This window comes from Myxine glutinosa, chromosome 11, assembly GCF_964187855.1.
Source record: "Myxine glutinosa chromosome 11, kmMyxGlut1.1, whole genome shotgun sequence".
Classification (NCBI taxonomy): Eukaryota; Metazoa; Chordata; class Myxini; order Myxiniformes; family Myxinidae; genus Myxine; species Myxine glutinosa.
Window position 1 is genome coordinate 37607298 of NC_136271.1, and position 19737 is coordinate 37627034.

The 19737-nt window shown below is 46.9% G+C and overlaps 1 protein-coding gene across 1 annotated transcript in view; it reads right to left on the minus strand.

The window, feature by feature from the left end:
• The window catches only part of LOC137436587 (stromal membrane-associated protein 1), a 92293-nt gene that overhangs the window by 20542 nt on the left and 52014 nt on the right, over positions 1–19737 (minus strand). The window contains exon 3 of the mRNA XM_068130527.2: positions 6865–6950. Within this exon, the coding sequence (XP_067986628.1) occupies positions 6865–6950 (86 nt within the window). The remainder of the gene's footprint in view (positions 1–6864; positions 6951–19737) is intronic.

Genomic DNA, 19737 nt, shown 5'->3' on the forward strand with positions numbered 1-19737 from the left:
AAATAACATCCAAGCCACGTCTGTAACAATTGGTGTCAGGAGTGGGATTCGAACCCGGGACTAAATTAGTTAGGCCCAAATTTTGGGAGGGAAAATCGATTCGGAGCGCGTTTCCCGCGCGAAATTATAACGGCGAAATTTCAATTTGTTTTACGAAAATAAAAAATAAAAACCGAATTTTGAAAGTCGCGCTATGGCGGATCAAGACAGCTGGGGTCCGGTAAAGGAGAGTGAGGTAGGGTCGATCCAGGACCAAAATGAGGGACAGGAGAGCGAAGCAGTGAGGGCGGCAGGTTCGCAAAATAGCGCCGTCACGCACGAAGAAGCGGGCGCGCAAAATGGCGCCTCGCTGGTCACCGTGCCCGCGACCGAAGTAGCGCCGCTGGGAAGATTGGAACTTTTTTTTATACAAATGACGGCCCTTATGGAAAAGAATAGTGAGCGATTGGAAAACCAAATGGGGGTAATGGGAAACCAAATGGGGGTAATGAGGGACGAAGCGAGGGGTACCAGTGAGAAGTTAGACAATAATTTTGAGGAGTTAGACAAGAAAATTGGGAAGTTAGACAATAATTTTGAGGAGTTAGACAACGGGATAAAAGAAGTAAAGAATGGGTTAACGGGGGTAGAAAACAGAATGGCCGCTCAAGAGAATCAGATAGAGGGAGTGAAACATGGGTTAACGGGGGTAGAAAACAGAATGGCCGCTCAAGAGAATCAGATAGAGGGAGTGAAACATGGGTTAACGGGGGTAGAAAACAGAATGGCCGCTCAAGAGAATCAAATGGAAGGGATGCAAAAAGGGTTAGAGGGGTTAGAAAACAGTATGGAAGGCAAATTGAGGGACATGAGGGACCAAGCGGAAAGGGAAGTTAACCAAATGGGGCAGCAGATAGAGGGGGTCAGAATAGGGGTAGAAACCAAACTGGATGCTCACAGGGAGGAAATGGAGCAGATGAGGGTGGCATCTGGGCAGGAGATGCAAGTGATGGGAGAGGAGATCAGAAGAGGAGTGAGTGAGGAGGTCGGAGGAGTGCGCGAGGAGGTGAGGCACTGTAAGGAGCGCATGGAGAAAGAGGTGAGAAAGGGGACTGTAAAATTGCAAGGGGGCATAGAGGTCCTGACGCAGGAGGTGGAGCAGCTGACGGTGGGACAGACGGAGTTAGTGGAGCAGGTTCAAAGGAACACTGCGGTATTAGGAGGTTTAAAGGCGACACAGAAAGAACTAAAAGATGACTTGGTAGCGACGAAGAGGGAATGTCAGATGGTACGTGAGGGACTGACAACGAGGTTGGACGAGGTGATAGAGGTAATGGAGACGAAGGACCGGCAGGTGAGGACGCACCTGGAAACGGTCAAGGTAGCCTTAGAGGATGAGCTTGAGGAGACGTACCGGGGAATAAAAGAGGTGAAGCACAAATTAGAAGAAGTGGAAGAAGGGATGAGCGAAATTAAGAAGCGACGGAGAGGGGATAAGAAAGAGATAAAAGAGGAGATAAAAGAATTGGTCCAAAGTCTGTGTTTGGATCGTGATGATGTGCTCATTAACCGGATGAGGGATTCGCAGGTGATGGAGGAGAAGCGAAGAGGAAGAGGACCCGGTGTAAGTGGTGACCAATATGGTCGTGCGTATGATGCGCCAGGGGATTTAAGAAGCTTGGGGGTCGAGATAGACCCGGGTGTTCGTGAGAGGCCGTTGGTGAAGTGTGCGACAGGTCTGGTGTGCGAAAAAGGAGGTGTGCGAGAAAGTCCGACTCTGGGGTGTGTGAGGAAAAAGTGCGTGCCAAGGAGTGAGTGTGCTGGCGAGAGTGAGTCGGTCGTAGCGCGTGTGCGAGGGAGCACATGGAAGCGTGGTGTGGTGAGTGTTACAGAGGGTGTGACGGGAGAGTGTGCGCAGGAGTGTGTGCGAGAAAGGTGTGTGACGGACAGGTGCATGAGGAAAGAGTGCGCTGTCAGAAGTAAGGAAGAGTGTCCACCTGGGGTGAGTGTTACAGAGGGTGTAACGGGAGAGTGTGCGCGAGAAAGGTGTGTGACGGACAGGTGCACGAGGAAAGAGTGCGCTGTCAAGAGTAAGGGTGAGTGCGCTGTCAAGAATGGAGGTGAGAGTAGTGAGAGTGACAAGGAGCGTGAGTTAGTTGTGACAGGTGAGCGAGGATGTACACCTGGGATGGAAGGATGCGCACCTGGAATGGGAGAGCGTGAGTGGGAATGCACGCTGGAGTTGGTGGTGAGGCACATGGTTGGGTGTGCGAATGAGGGCACACCTGTGATTGTCACAGAGGAGGTGACCAAGGAGGGGGCGCGAAGAGGTGTTTTGGTGAGGTGTGCTACGAACGAATGTGTGCCAAAATGTTCAGTGGTCAGGTGTGTGACCAAGGCTGTGAGTGGAATGGGTGTACCTGGGTGTGTAAGGAACGGTACAAGGAGAATGGGAACAGCTGCATGTATGAGCAAGGAACGGGCTGCGGGGTGTAAGCATGCAGGTGAAGCATCGATGTTACACGGGTTAAAGGTCAGGTCGACTTTTAGCCGAAGCGGGCCCTCGGTGCGTGCCGGGCTTCGCGTGCCGCGAGAACCAGCGGGGATCCGAGCCACGGCGGGTTCGAAAGAACCGCCGTGCGCGATCCACGCTGGGCCTCGCTTTGAACGGCCACGTCCGTGCTCCACCAGGCGGAGCGGGCGGCAGGATAGGAAGGGTCGTTATGGCGACCACGTTTTGTTGAGACGTGCCGGCAGGTCGAGATCGGGACATTGGATGGCTCCACGCCGAGGTGATGCGTGGGATCTCGGCCCGGGTAAGCCCCCGTCCCTGCACCGAGTGCCGGACGCATCCAGCCGCTGGCACAAAACAACCAGCATCCATTGTTTGGCTTTACGAAGCCGGGCTTTGGACAGGAATTGGCGCACCGAGAGGTATTAGTGAGTCGACTGGGTGATGAGGTTAGTGTTTTGGACCCAAAATTAGAGAAAAACAAAATTTGGTGATTGGCAAAGGATTGGCAGTAGTGATTGGCAGATGATGAGTAGGATTGGCAAATTTTTGAATTGTTGGATTTGGACGAACAAAATTGATAGTGAGAGATGCCCCGCTGTGGTGGGATGGCAACTCTGTCATCCCTCACAAGGTGGGGGCAAAGGAGCACTAGATTATGGGGTGTATGGCAGTGAAAACTAGCCCGGGTGGGTTAGGATATGGTGTGTAGGGATCGAGCGAGGATTGACATTAGGTAACGTTAAGTTTAGTTAGTGACTGATACCTGTAGTGGGGACGCAGGTAGATTAGTATGGATGATAATGACGAGGGAGCGCAATAGTTAAAGGGACGACTGGGAAGCGCAAGTTTCAGAAGGGAGTAGTTAGCTGAGATGATGCTGTGTGTGTGAGGATGGAACAGGTGTGATTGCACAGGTGTGCAATTGGACAGGTGTGTGGAGCAGTGTATGAGTCGTGAGTGTGTGGATCAGCGCGAATGCGCTTGGGGAGAGAAGGGTGCAGGTGGCACCAGGTGTGAGAGCACAGGTGTGCAGGTACAGGTGTGTGGAGAGAGTTGGAGTGAGTGGTACGGAGTGGTGTGCATGGTGCGAAGGTGTGGATGGGGGAAGAGTGGACCCCTTTCACGAGCACCCGGGGCGGGTAGTGTAAGTGTTAGGTAGAGGGTGCAGGTAAATTGTGGTTGGATATTGGCATTTGTGGTGCGGTTGCAGAATGGTGTTGTGAATGGGTGCATTAGTGTTGTGGAAATGGCTGGGCGTGTAGCCTGTTAGTGTGTGTAGTTGGTTGGGCACTCCACCACTGTGAGGATGTCGGCCAGGTGAGGCCGCAGGTGGGCTCTGGGAGCCGGTAGTTGTGAGTGGGTGCCTGAGGATCCCGGGTGTGGATCGGGCAGCCCAGTGCCAGAGAGGGCACGGAGTGGGGAGAGAGCCAGAGGGCCTTCCCCTGGTAGTTAGGTTAGGGTAAGGAGCAGGTAAGCTCGGAGGCAACTGCAGTGGTGGAGGTGTGCAGGTGGGTAGACCCACTGGGAGAGGTACACGTCGCAGCCCAGAAATTGTACGAGGGCACCGGGAGATGAATCGGGGGAGTGAGACCCCAAATTGAAGAGCACCACAGTTTGGCCAATGGGAATTGGTTTTTAGAACCCATAGTGTAAGAGGGCCAATGGTTTGGCCGGAGAAAGACCCCGGGTAGAGTAAAGTTGTTAAAGTCATTTAGGAGATAGTTAGGATTGATGAACCTGTCGCACCATACGCAGCCACTTACCTGTGGTGATGATGATGACTCCACACCTGTGTTTTCTTTGTTTTGTTGCAGGAGATGAATCGCTGTGTGGATTTGTGAGACGCATCACGACGTGGATGAGACATTGGGGTGATTCCATCTCTCCCTCCCTAGGAGGGACTGATGATGAATTGGTAATGGCAAATTATGATGTTGAGTTGGAGATGGCAAATTTTGATGAGAGTTGAAAATGGCAAATTTGATTGGTTAGGAGGGAGAGAAGACGAATTTGGTTTATGGGAGGAACGGGGAAGACAGTAGGGATGTTTGTTGATTTGTAAAGTAGATGTTTATGGGTAGTGTTGTGTTTTGTGGATACAGTAAGGGGTAAGGGAGGGGCCATGTAGGTTACCTGGTGGGGGGGGGGGCGTACGATAGGAACGTACCTGTCTCACCTGGTTCCCATGTGCCCCCAGTGTGCATTACCTTATATTGCGTGCACTTTTGCGCCCTTACCACCTTACTCACTTGTTTCTTCTTTTGTCTCCCACCTCCGAGGATCTGGCTTTGGGGTAGAGAGAGAGGAGAGAGAGGTGCTGGCTGCGCAGTTGTGGGCCTGCACTTTCGCTGTTTGCTGCCGGGATCGATACACCATATGGACCGCAATGTTTGTGGCCACCCACAATGGACCGCAGTTCGTTTGCGGCCAAGCACCACCCGGGGATGGACCTATGGGTCAACGTGGCACCTATGCCATACAGGTGAACCACTTTTAGTTGACACCAAGTGCACCACAAGAAGAGCAAGAGACACCTGCAGGGTTAGGGGTTGTCGCATTTATTTTTAATCATTGAACAATGGTGACTGCACCGATTGGTGGTGGGGTGGTGCTGTTGATGCTCGGGAAGGGTGCTCTGCACGTTATTAAAGGCCGTCGGCCACAGAGCACTCGTGGGTTGGTGTATCGATGCTGGCAAGCGCGCTCTCTCTATGCATAACATCTGCATGTGTTCCTCCAAAAACAGGTCCTGGATCGTAGTGTAAATAGCAGCGTAGTCGTGTAAATAATGCTCCCTACCGGCTGTATGTGTAGTTTGCGAATTCTTTCCGGATTCGGTTATCCTGTGGGTGTGTTTCTGTGAGGAGAAGGGTGCAACGTCGCAGGGGGACATATTTACTCATTTGTGAATATCTGTAAAACTGTCGCACTCAGGGTAGAGTTAATAGTAGAGGGAACTACATTGCGTGCCACACTAAAGTAGGTAAAAATTTATCGGGTCGGGACGCCCCGAGGGTAGAGAAGGGTGCAATGTTGCGAATATGGAATTTGGCCTCCATATCCGCTTGTAAATATTCCCCTATTTTCTCCAATACTCCCCAACTTTCCCCAGTCCCCCATTCCCTAGTCCCATTGCATGTAAATAACAATCAGTAGAGCCGACCTTCCCCTTATTCCCCCATTAAATGTCGTGCCCAGGTCCACCGCACCACACGTAGACAACTTTCGGACATCTTCCTAGTTATTCTTATTCTATGTCAGTTAAGGCCTCGTCTCCATTAATTATGACTCTTCGTTGCACCAGAATGTGATTATATGGCATCAGTAGTGAGTTTAGGACCTTTCCCATACCTCCTCCCATCTTCTTCCCCAAACAACAACAATAACAACAACTACAACAACAATTACAACAACAACAGAGGAGATGGCGGCGGAGCGGGGGAGGATGCGTCCTCACACCGGCTCGATTAGCTCCAGACCATGCGCTCCACGGGGTTACCCCGAAGGGGCTGGCTGTCAGCTCCTCGTCAGGGGCGGAGCCAGTAACCCCCCCCGCACGCACCCAATGAGAAGCAACGTGCCGATTCCACGAGGCGGAGCTAACGAGCCGAGGGCGTGTCACTCCCCGCCGGATATACGCGGCCCCGCGCCGGATGTGACGTCAGATGCGCCTCAGCTTGGAGAGAGAAGCCACCGCCACCCCCAGCGCGACGATACCTCCCCGCATCTTTGGACCGAACTGGACCGTACGTGATCCTGCCCTGAGCCCAGGTGCACCTGGAGCGATCGCTACCCGCTTTCGTTGCAATCAAACCCCCGTGTGAGTGAGCCTTGTCCCGTTTATTTGTCGTCTGTTGGGGTTAATATAAGCGTGTTTAAGTGCCCACCTTCCTATGTTTCCCTCTTGTCCCTGTAATCTAAACCTTCCGCATTATTGTAATAACAACCTTTGAGAACCGTATCCCTGGTGTCGTGTCGTATTAATTCCAGCCGTGTGTCTTCTTTTTCCTTCATTGGTCTAGCATAGCGCTATTAGTCAACGTTCGGGCACAATCGGGTAACTTGTGCAGACGTGGTCATACCATAAAACCGCTCGGGAAATAACATCCAAGCCACGTCTGTAACAATATCGAGGACTAGCGGGGTCACCCGTGGGAATCCCACGGGCATGGATGTGTGTGACATTTCGACATATTGAGTTATATGCTGCACATTCATTTTTACAAAATGGTTACTGGCAAGTCATCAGATCCAGAAATGGTGTGAATTTAGTTATTTCACATAATATGTGACCCCTCACTCCTCTCCACCTGACACTCTCCTGTCTCCACTCAGTGGGGAAAAAATTAAACAAAATATATCAAGGATACTGATCCGAATGTGGCCTTTTAAAATCAGGAGGAAGACGTCCTTCATAGATCTGTGGTGCTCGTGCGTTGCCCAATTCTTGCATATTCTGAAAAATTTAAAAAACGGTTGAGCTTGAACAGACAACAATTCACAACAACCAAAACAAAAATGTGGTTAAAAATTCCTTTGACAACCAAGGTCAGTGAAAGAGGATGTAAAACGCATTGCATTGTGAAGACACCAGTTTGAAAACACAGCACACGTGGACACACGTACGAGATCAACAGCAAATCGACACTTTCACCAGGTTGTCACAAAACGCCATGCACTTGTTTCAAAGGAGAGACAAAGGGATATTGAAGGAAGGTTCATTGGTGTCGTGATAGCTCATGGCAGGAGGAAGTTCGCTGTGATACAGGAAGGAGCAATAAACAACGATGTGGAACGTTTACTCCTAGGATTTGACAAATAGTTACAGGATATTGGGTAGCCGATAAAGTATCGATTAATGTGGGATTTTAATTTGCCAGGTAAACATTGGGTCCACGAACTTGGAAAGGGCAGAGCAGATGAGGATTTTATAGATTTAGCTCAGGATTGCTTTTTAAACCACATTGGAGATAAGCCAACGAGGAGGAGTGCGGTGTTCAATCTTTATAGCTCTGCCACCGAAGGTGGATGGAGGTTATGTTTTCACCTCTGTCTGTCTGAGCAGAATATCTCAAAAAAGTTGGACGGATTCGGACGTAACTTGGTGGACAGGTTGGGTGTGCACAAGGACGAATTAATTTTGATTTTGGTGAAGAACCGAATCTGGATCTGGATACTGGAATTTTTTTTTTTTTTTAAAGCGATTCTTCACCATTGAGAGATGCGGCCAAAATAATATATACAACACAATATCTCAAAAAGTTGTGGACGACTTATAACAAAACTTTGTTATAAGTTGGTTAGGTGACCAGAACAAGCCAAATGGACATTTGGAATGCTAAATCTTAATCCCACTGTTCAAATTATTGATGTATCAATAATTGTCCAAAAACGGATCACTGATAGGTGACCAGAACAAGCCAAATGGACTATGGTTCAGGTCCGGATCCAAATCAGGCCTCTCTAGGATACAAAGCGTAAACTGTTTTGCCTGGCAGAGGTATGTGCTCCACCGAGTGCCGTTCTGGTTAAGAAAATAACGTAGGAAGCCAAAAGAGAATACGAGACCGATGTGGCCAAGAATACTAAACCACAGCAAGGCATTCATAAAGTACACAAGGATTGGTTGGACAAGAATAGGAGGAAGATTGGTTCGTGATGAAAGTGGGATGGCAGGCTTATTACATCTGCCACCGAAGGTGGATGGAGGTTACGTTTTTATCAGTCTGTCTGATTGTCTGTCTGTGAGCAGAATATCTCAAAAGGTTATGGACAGATTCAGCCGAAATTTGGTCGTCAGGTTGGGTGTGCAACAAGGACCAATGGAATAAATTTGTGAAGATCCGCATCCGGATCCTTAAATTTTTAGGTGATTCTTCATTAATGAGAGGGCCCAAAACAATATACAGTATAGCCCGATATAAAAAAAGTTGTGGCTGATTTATAACAAAACTGGATGGATGAGTTGGTTCGGTGACAAGAACAAGCGATTCGATTTTGATTCAGGTCCCTATACAGATCCGGCCAATCAGCGGGATACAAAACGTAAACCGTTCAGCCTGGCGGAGGTATGTGCCATTCTGGTTAAATACCGTTGCTCTGCTTCAAAATTTATACAACAGTCAGGGGAATTACCAATAGGTGATTGAATCTATCTTGGATGTGAGGAAGGACTTCTTGAGGAGTTAACAAGTAGATAGGAAAGCTAAGACAAGATAAAATGCATGGTAGAGAAGAGAAGCGTGAAGTTAACAAATACCTTTAACACCTCATTGGAGTCAGGAGAGGTACAAGAGGATTGGAAAGTAGTAAATGTAACACCATTATTTAAACGATCGAGAGGGGAATTGGGGAATTATGGAGCAGTTTTAGCTTTAATACTGGACTTTCAAAATTACGTATGAATATAAACGAGACATTTTGCGCATGCGGTGTGTGGGTGTGTTTTTGTTTTTAGGGGCTTGGTTCTGCTGGCTGAGCACTTTTAACCTGCCGTTGTTAGCGCAAAAAACAATTAATGTTAAATTGTCTTTTAAACACAATTTTCAACATTTTGAAGAAAGAATGGCAATTTCAGAATGGTGAACCATAATTGCCCGTGAATGAGAGGTGTCGAGCTTGAACCATTTCCTGTTGGTACAAGTGAGCAGCAGCGGTGGATATAACACGCACATGCACACACGCACACTCCTGCTTTTAACAATGTATGCAAAAATCTAGCACAATTTATCTTGTGGCCTTGGGACCAAACAAACAATATGTATTTGTAACGGTCTTTACAGCCCAAGCAGCTCCCACTCCCAGCAGACATCCATTAAATAAATCACCAAGCCTGCCGTCTTCACACGACGTAATCCTACAAGGTTGGAAGTTCACTCATTGGCAGCGATGGTCACAGGTTTGGGCATAACGCACCTGGCTACCAACCTTCGGCCTTGCACGGGTCCACGTCATCTCGGAAGTTTGCATTATGAGGCGCTGCAAGCCATCAGCTTCTTTTAGAAGCTTTGTTTTGTGTCATTTTATGTAACAAGTGAATCCACTTGGATTCCGCCCAGGTTGGCACATGGAAATTATGATGTAGCATAATTATCATCTCGGGTCAAGATTTGAAATTATGCCATGGTTTTTGTAAAATTGCTACTAGTATTCACATTATGTACTTTTCTTTTGATTTAAACATCCATAAATACAAAACAAATAGTTTTGTAATCTTAAAAATTTATTAAATGTACAAAATTCCTATCCTATAACATATATATCCTATAACCTATCCTATATATATCCTATATCATATAACATATATCCTATATATCCTATAACATAACATATAACAAATATATCCTATATTATGTACTAGCGAGCGGCCGCGTACCAGCCAAAGGGGTAGCCCATGGTTAGCCTAAATATAGATTTGATGACGTCATGTTTACACATCTGAGCGACAGAAACTGTCTACACATCTGAGCGACAGAAACGTCTACACTGTTGGAGCTTCACATTTGGAGAGACAGAAATTCTGGGTCATTTGGGTCCTCTGGGTCATTTGGGTCCTCTGGGTCATTTGGGTCCTCTGGGTCATTTGGGTCCTCTGGGTCCTCTGGGTCATTTGGGTCCTCTGGGTCATTTGGGTCCTCTGGGTCATTTGGGTCCTCTGGGTCATTTGGGTCCTCTGGGTCATTTGGGTCCTCTGGGTCATTTGGGTCCTCTGGGTCATTTGGGTCCTCTGGGTCATTTGGGTCCTCTGGGTCATTTGGGTCATTTGGGTCCTCTGGGTCATTTGGGTCCTTTGGGTCATTTGGGTCATTTGGGTCCTCTGGGTCATTTGGGTCCTCTGGGTCATTTGGGTCCTCTGGGTCATTTGGGTCCTCTGGGTCATTTGGGTCCTATATTCCTATCCTATAACATATATATCCTATAACCTATCCTATATATATCCTATATCATATAACATATATCCTATATATCCTATAACATAACATATAACAAATATATCCTATATTATGTACTAGCGAGCGGCCGCGTACCAGCCAAAGGGGTAGCCCATGGTTAGCCTAAATATAGATTTGATGACGTCATGTTTACACATCTGAGCGACAGAAACTGTCTACACATCTGAGCGACAGAAACGTCTACACTGTTGGAGCTTCACTTTTGGAGAGACAGAAATTCTGGGTCATTTGGGTCCTCTGGGTCATTTGGGTCCTCTGGGTCATTTGGGTCCTCTGGGTCATTTGGGTCCTCTGGGTCATTTGGGTCCTCTGGGTCATTTGGGTCCTCTGGGTCATTTGGGTCCTCTGGGTCATTTGGGTCCTCTGGGTCATTTGGGTCCTCTGGGTCATTTGGGTCCTCTGGGTCATTTGGGTCCTCTGGGTCATTTGGGTCATTTGGGTCCTCTGGGTCATTTGGGTCATTTGGGTCCTCTGGGTCCTCTGGGTCCTCTGGGTCATTTGGGTCCTCTGGGTCATTTGGGTCCTCTGGGTCATTTGGGTCCTCTGGGTCATTTGGGTCCTCTGGGTCATTTGGGTCCTCTGGGTCATTTGGGTCCTCTGGGTCATTTGGGTCCTCTGGGTCATTTGGGTCCTCTGGGTCATTTGGGTCCTCTGGGTCATTTGGGTCCCCTGGGTCATTTGGGTCATTTGGGTCCTCTGGGTCATTTGGGTCCTCTGGGTCATTTGGGTCCTCTGGGTCATTTGGGTCCTCAAAGTCATTTGGGTCCTCTGGGTCATTTGGGTCCTCTGGGTCATTTGGGTCCTCTGGGTCATTTGGGTCCTCTGGGTCATTTGGGTCCTCTGGGTCATTTGGGTCCTCTGGGTCATTTGGGTCCTCTGGGTCATTTGGGTCCTCTGGGTCATTTGGGTCCTCTGGGTCATTTGGGTCCTCTGGGTCATTTGGGTCCTCTGGGTCCTCTGGGTCATCTGGGTCATTTGGGTCCTCTGGGTCCTCTGGGTCATTTGGGTCCTCTGGGTCATTTGGGTCCTCTGGGTCATTTGGGTCCTCTGGGTCATTTGGGTCCTCTGGGTCATTTGGGTCCTCTGGGTCCTCTGGGTCATTTGGGTCCTCTGGGTCATTTGGGTCCTCTGGGTCATTTGGGTCCTCTGGGTCATTTGGGTCCTATATTCCTATCCTATAACATATATATCCTATAACCTATCCTATATATATCCTATATCATATAACATATATCCTATATATCCTATAACATAACATATAACAAATATATCCTATATTATGTACTAGCGAGCGGCCGCGTACCAGCCAAAGGGGTAGCCCATGGTTAGCCTAAATATAGATTTGATGACGTCATGTTTACACATCTGAGCGACAGAAACTGTCTACACATCTGAGCGACAGAAACGTCTACACTGTTGGAGCTTCACTTTTGGAGAGACAGAAATTCTGGGTCATTTGGGTCCTTTGGGTCCTCTGGGTCATTTGGGTCCTCTGGGTCATTTGGGTCCTCTGGGTCATTTGGGTCCTCTGGGTCATTTGGGTCCTCTGGGTCATTTGGGTCCTCTGGGTCATTTGGGTCCTCTGGGTCATTTGGGTCCTCTGGGTCATTTGGGTCCTCTGGGTCATTTGGGTCATTTGGGTCCTCTGGGTCATTTGGGTCCTTTGGGTCATTTGGGTCCTCTGGGTCATTTGGGTCCTCTGGGTCATTTGGGTCCTCTGGGTCATTTGGGTCCTCTGGGTCATTTGGGTCCTCTGGGTCATTTGGGTCCTCTGGGTCATTTGGGTCCTCTGGGTCATTTGGGTCCTCTGGGTCATTTGGGTCCTCTGGGTCATTTGGGTCCTCTGGGTCATTTGGGTCCTATATTCCTATCCTATAACATATATATCCTATAACCTATCCTATATATATCCTATATCATATAACATATATCCTATATATCCTATAACATAACATATAACAAATATATCCTATATTATGTACTAGCGAGCGGCCGCGTACCAGCCAAAGGGGTAGCCCATGGTTAGCCTAAATATAGATTTGATGACGTCATGTTTACACATCTGAGCGACAGAAACTGTCTGCACATCTGAGCGACAGAAACGTCTACACTGTTGGAGCTTCACTTTTGGAGAGACAGAAATTCTGGGTCATTTGGGTCCTCTGGGTCATTTGGGTCCTCTGGGTCATTTGGGTCCTCTGGGTCATTTGGGTCCTCTGGGTCATTTGGGTCCTCTGGGTCATTTGGGTCCTCTGGGTCATTTGGGTCCTCTGGGTCATTTGGGTCCTCTGGGTCATTTGGGTCATTTGGGTCCTCTGGGTCCTCTGGGTCATTTGGGTCCTCTGGGTCATTTGGGTCCTCTGGGTCATTTGGGTCCTCTGGGTCATTTGGGTCCTCTGGGTCCTCTGGGTCATTTGGGTCCTCTGGGTCCTCTGGGTCCTCTGGGTCCTCTGGGTCCTCTGGGTCATTTGGGTCCTCTGGGTCATTTGGGTCCTCTGGGTCATTTGGGTCCTCTGGGTCATTTGGGTCCTCTGGGTCATTTGGGTCCTCTGGGTCATTTGGGTCCTCTGGGTCATTTGGGTCCTCTGGGTCATTTGGGTCCTCTGGGTCATTTGGGTCCTCTGGGTCATTTGGGTCCTCTGGGTCATTTGGGTCCTCTGGGTCATTTGGGTCCTCTGGGTCATTTGGGTCCTCTGGGTCATTTGGGTCCTCTGGGTCATTTGGGTCCTCTGGGTCATTTGGGTCCTCTGGGTCATTTGGGTCCTCTGGGTCATTTGGGTCCTCTGGGTCATTTGGGTCCTCTGGGTCATTTGGGTCCTCTGGGTCATTTGGGTCCTCTGGGTCATTTGGGTCCTCTGGGTCATTTGGGTCCTCTGGGTCATTTGGGTCCTCTGGGTCATTTGGGTCCTCTGGGTCATTTGGGTCCTCTGGGTCATTTGGGTCCTCTGGGTCATTTGGGTCCTCTGGGTCATTTGGGTCCTCTGGGTCATTTGGGTCCTCTGGGTCATTTGGGTCCTCTGGGTCATTTGGGTCCTCTGGGTCATTTGGGTCCTCTGGGTCATTTGGGTCCTCTGGGTCATTTGGGTCCTCTGGGTCATTTGGGTCCTCTGGGTCATTTGGGTCCTCTGGGTCATTTGGGTCATTTGGGTCCTCTGGGTCCTCTGGGTCATTTGGGTCCTCTGGGTCATTTGGGTCCTCTGGGTCATTTGGGTCCTATATTCCTATCCTATAACATATATATCCTATAACCTATCCTATATATATCCTATATCATATAACATATATCCTATATATCCTATAACATAACATATAACAAATACAGTGGAACCTCTAAATCCGAATTTAATTCGTTCCAGCGGCAGTTCGGATTGGGAAAAGTTCGGAATTAGAAACTATTTTCCTCATAAGAAATAATGGAAAGTGAATTAATCCGTTCCTGGACCCCAAAAACCCATTATCAAGACACTGTTAACTGCAAATACACATGATTCAAGGTAAAATAAGATGAGTAAATGCCCTAAATATCAACTAATAATAATAATAAAAACAAGAAGTAAATGTACTAACATGAAAATAACTGCATTTACCTTCGTGGAGAGTTCTGATGGTGCATGTGGAAGCTGGAGAGGAGGAAGGAGGGAGAGGGTTTTATTGCTTGGAAGGTGAGGCACCTTCCAAGCTAACATCAGATGACTTGACTTACGGTGTTTGCTCTCTTTGTCTCTTAACACCACTTGTAGAGGGTTGGGGCTCACTAGGCTTGCTTTCTTTAGAGAACCACCTCTCCAAAGTTGCCTGGTGTTGGCGACTTTTCTTAATTTTTCTGAAGTGGTCAATCACATCGTCACTGAACAAGTTAATGCTCCTGTTAACCACTGCTTTAATAGGGTGCCACTTTTCAACAATGGCCTGTGTTTTAGACCAATGGAAGCACAGTTCTCTAATTTCAGCACTGGAAATATGAACGACGCTCGCGGCGGGAAATATGAACGACGCTAACGCTATGTTGGCGGTTCGGTTATAGAAATACATTCGGAATTAGGGACAAAATTTTCTCGAATTTACGGTTCGGAATTAGAGTAGTTCGAGATGAGGGGCGTTCGGAATTAGGGGTCACTACTGTATATCCTATATTATGTACTAGCGAGCGGCCGCGTACCAGCCAAAGGGGTAGCCCATGGTTAGCCTAAATATAGATTTGATGACGTCATGTTTACACATCTGAGCGACAGAAACTGTCTACACATCTGAGCGACAGAAACGTCTACACTGTTGGAGCTTCACTTTTGGAGAGACAGAAATTCTGGGTCATTTGGGTCCTCTGGGTCCTCTGGGTCATTTGGGTCCTCTGGGTCATTTGGGTCCTCTGGGTCATTTGGGTCATTTGGGTCCTCTGGGTCATTTGGGTCCTCTGGGTCATTTGGGTCCTCTGGGTCATTTGGGTCATTTGGGTCCTCTGGGTCATTTGGGTCATTTGGGTCCTCTGGGTCATTTGGGTCCTCTGGGTCATTTGGGTCCTCTGGGTCATTTGGGTCCTCTGGGTCATTTGGGTCCTCTGGGTCATTTGGGTCCTATATTCCTATCCTATAACATATATATCCTATAACCTATCCTATATATATCCTATATCATATAACATATATCCTATATATCCTATAACATAACATATAACAAATATATCCTATATTATGTACTAGCGAGCGGCCGCGTACCAGCCAAAGGGGTAGCCCATGGTTAGCCTAAATATAGATTTGATGACGTCATGTTTACACATCTGAGCGACAGAAACTGTCTACACATCTGAGCGACAGAAACGTCTACACTGTTGGAGCTTCACTTTTGGAGAGACAGAAATTCTGGGTCATTTGGGTCCTCTGGGTCATTTGGGTCCTCTGGGTCATTTGGGTCCTCTGGGTCATTTGGGTCCTCTGGGTCATTTGGGTCATTTGGGTCCTCTGGGTCATTTGGGTCCTCTGGGTCATTTGGGTCCTCTGGGTCATTTGGGTCCTCTGGGTCATTTGGGTCCTCTGGGTCCTCTGGGTCATTTGGGTCCTCTGGGTCATTTGGGTCCTATATTCCTATCCTATAACATATATATCCTATAACCTATCCTATATATATCCTATATCATATAACATATATCCTATATATCCTATAACATAACATATAACAAATATATCCTATATTATGTACTAGCGAGCGGCCGCGTACCAGCCAAAGGGGTAGCCCATGGTTAGCCTAAATATAGATTTGATGACGTCATGTTTACACATCTGAGCGACAGAAACTGTCTACACATCTGAGCGACAGAAACGTCTACACTGTTGGAGCTTCACTTTTGGAGAGACAGAAATTCCCAGGCAAACGCTATAACGCACCAGGTTTACAACCTGTGCGTTAATAAAATCCTTATTTGGCACATGCGATATTAGTGTATGCTGGATCCCGAACATCCCCTGTTTCCTCGGATTTCTGCACATGCACACTGAGCATTCTGGGGCAGATTACATCATTTTGAAAATCCAGTATTGTAGGGAAGATGTTGGAGATGTTAATTAAGGATCGGATGAGGAACCATTTAAATAAATTCAAACTATTTAAAGGTATTCAACATGGATTTACTAAAGGAAAATCATGTTTTAGCAAATTTATTGGATTTCTATAAAGCATTTTTTGATTGGCTGGATAAGTGAAGGGCAGTCGAAGTAGTGTATTTGCACTTTGAGAAGGTTTTTGATAATGTACCACATAGGAGGTTGTTAAGCAAGTTGAGGGGTTGTGGAATGTCCAGTAGAGTAACTAACTGGAATGGAAACTGGATTAGTGATGGAAAGCACAGAGTAGCTGTGAGTGGGAGGACAGGTAGTTTGGTATATCAGTGATCCGTTTTTGGACAATTATTGATACATCAATAATTTGAACAGTGGGATTAAGATTTAGCATTCCAAATACAGTATGCAGATGATACTAAGCTTGGAGGTAAGGTTGAAAGCGGAGGGGGGATGGAATGTCTAGATACTTTCATAGATTGGGTAAAAGATTGGCCGATACAGATTAACAAAATGAATGTAAGGTGCTATGGATGGGCAAGAACGATGAAAATAGAGACCACATGGTGCACGGGTCAGTCTTGGAGCGTGTCACACAGGAGAGGGATCTGGAGGTGGTAATATATAATATTAGACGGGTCAATATACTGCCTGACCCCAAAAAAATTGCAAATTTTTGTTTTATGCTTATTTCTAGTAGTTTATGAAGTGGAAGACAACATATTAAAAGTTGGACAATTTTGACGCATGGGAAAGTCCCTCAGTGACGTCAGAAAACAAGATGGCTGCCGGCAGATAAAACGTAAAAAAATTGACTGATTAATCATCAGACCACTAACAATTGAAAGTTAATTTTGCACCAATATTTGTATTATGATCGTTGCTGGTAGTTTATGCAGTGCTAATCCTGAGACCATTCGCAATTTAAAGTAAATATTTGCACAAATATATGTTCTTTGATTGTTTCTGCCAGTCTATGACATGGAAAGCAACATATAAAAAATTGGACAATTTTGACACATGTGGAAGTACCATATGCCTTCTAGTCTTAGATTCCAGTTTCATCGTCCTCCTCCTCCTCCTCTATGTCTGGTTCAACACTCATATTGTCACAGTTGCTGTCCTGGCAATGTCCACATGCACTGGTGCACTCTAATCCATGCTTCCTACATGAACACCTTAGTGTTTTGCACCCCCCTGAACAGTTGCAGTGAATCATCTGAAGTAGTATGTCTGGAGCAGGGCTTTTGTCTGTCATCACTGGAACAAGTTTTCCTCCTTCTACCTTCCATCCCCACTCCGTTGGCTCCATTCCACAACAAAGGCCCATCCATTCCATTACCTGGTAATAGGTCCGCAGAGAATGAAACTTGCAGGCAGCGGATGTGGGTGGCAGTCTTTCAGGAGTGACAAATGCCTTAGCCCTTGCAACCTTTTTGCAGAGAATGTTGTATCTGATCGATGCCAATGAGTCGTTCTGATTTGCTTTAAACAATGCCACCATTGCTCTGCAGCCTGCAGTTTCAATAACATCCTGACTCTGCTGTGGTTTACAGAACACCTTTGAGCTGTCTATCAGTTCCTTTTCTTTCTTGATGATTCTTTGAAACCCTGACTTCTTTCCAATCCCAAAGACACGAGACGTTGCGTCACAGCCAGTTAATGCATGAAGGAACAATATATCTCTGCAGGCTGCATTTCCAAGTATCTGCTGAAGGACTTTGATATTGTAGACATTTGATTTTGCCTTGTCAGAACGGAAATAGAGTTCAATGCAGTTTGTCTCCACCATATAGAAGAGCAGGAGGAGAAGGAGATCTGTATCTTCTCCAATGAGGGTTGTAGATCTGGAAGCCGCATTTGCGACGGCCGCTTTTGCAATCTCAACATCAGCATCTCCCTCTGCTTGGATCACCTCACAGCCTTCCTTGTGCAACACCTCTATAATCAACAGTATCATTGCCTGCTTGTTTGACTCATTCGACAGAAAGTCCTCCTTTTTCCCAACAAATTTTGTTGACTCCGTAATGTTAACCTTGGTGGCATTCTTGTTTCTATTCCGACGTTGATGAGAACAGTCCTTTGTGCTTGGCCCAGCCTCATAACCATCAAACACAACAGTAGCTTTGCCATAGTGTCGTACTGTAAATGAGGCATATTCATCTGCAATGGAACTGTAGGTGAATCCCTCTGTCCACTTTAAGCGGTGAATAAGTGATCCCCCGTCAAGAACATAGTGATCTGTTCCTGGAACTGTCTGGTTGACAGCATTGTCAGATTTGGTTGTAGCATAATTCCTTATTGCCTCCGCCAACTGTGGTTTATCTGGCTGGCGCAGGATGTTTTTTGCCTCAAAAAGAGACATTGGGTATGGGCAGAGTTCATATTTCATCACTTCACCTATCTGGAGATCTCCCGTCTGTGACACCACTAAGAACCTCTGGAATAGTAACGCTGGATCTATTGTGCGGTCCTCAGCAACTTTGACTGCCCTGCTGAATGCAAGTGTCTTGGCTTTAGAACTCCTTTTGTGTGAATAGGAGTAAGCTGGGTGATCATCCATCTTCTTGACAATGTCACTACCTACTTTGAATAGGTCATGAACATTGACATCCTCATTTGCAGTAACCCCTGTGATGATATTGCGCAATGACTTGTCATCAGAAAATGGTGTGAAGCTGTCCAGTTTTTCGGCAACTTTGCCACGATCAGCTTCATCTCGACTCACCCTGGATGTTGTCAACTCCTTATGTTGTTCACTTGTTGAGTAGCTACTCGAGGTCAGTTCTTGCATAGCAAGGTTGTAGGAGGACGATATGGTTGAAGACAGAGTCCAAACTGCTCTCTGGTGCTCTGACATCCCACTTCCTCGAGTCAGCCCCCCTTGGCTTTTCAGTGAGCGCATTAATGTCTGTTCTATCACAAGATCAGAGCCTAGGCCAGCCCAGTATTGGTCACTGCGCCGGATTACATGATAACCAGATTGGAACTTCTGATGAACCTCAGGGTTGTCATCCTCTAACGCAAGCATCTTCTCGAGATAGAGTCGAGCTGACTTCAGGTAATTGGGATGGCCAGCAGCTGCAAATATCGGCAAGCAAGCTGATATGGCTTGGAGATGCATCTCCCAGGACCCCGTCCGATCAGCTGCCACAAGTGCCCTTGCAATTCCCAACATACGCTGGTAGTTGATCCAAAGTGCACTGGTTTTCGAGTCCTTTGCAAGTTTATTCCTTTCCTGATTCAATCTATTGTCAATGAAATGAATGCACTCTGATTGCAACACAGACTCTATAGTGTCACTTTCGACAGTCTCCAGGGAAATGTACAGTCGCTCCAGTTCTGCCACTTGTTCTTGAAACCCAGGGTCAACCCAAGGTCATTGTATTGTATCTCCAATGTTTACCATACAACGTTGTCCAATTGAGTCCTAATTAGGTGTAATTAACTCATTCATGTGGAGTTGTTACTCAGTCAAGCTGCACAACTACCAGTGAGGAATTAGGTCATTAGCCTACATGCTGGGAGGTCATATTGTTAAAGACATGTGTCAGGTAGCAGATGTAAACATTGTTAAAGACACGAAACAAGTGTTATAAAATGTTGCCTTTGCAGCTGGTCTCAGTGGAACAAATTAATTTATATAAACAAAAAGAAACAAAAATAAAAAACCAAAGACGTTTTCGACGTAGTGAATCGTGCATGGTTTTGTGACATTTTTATCATGTCAAAAATTTTTACT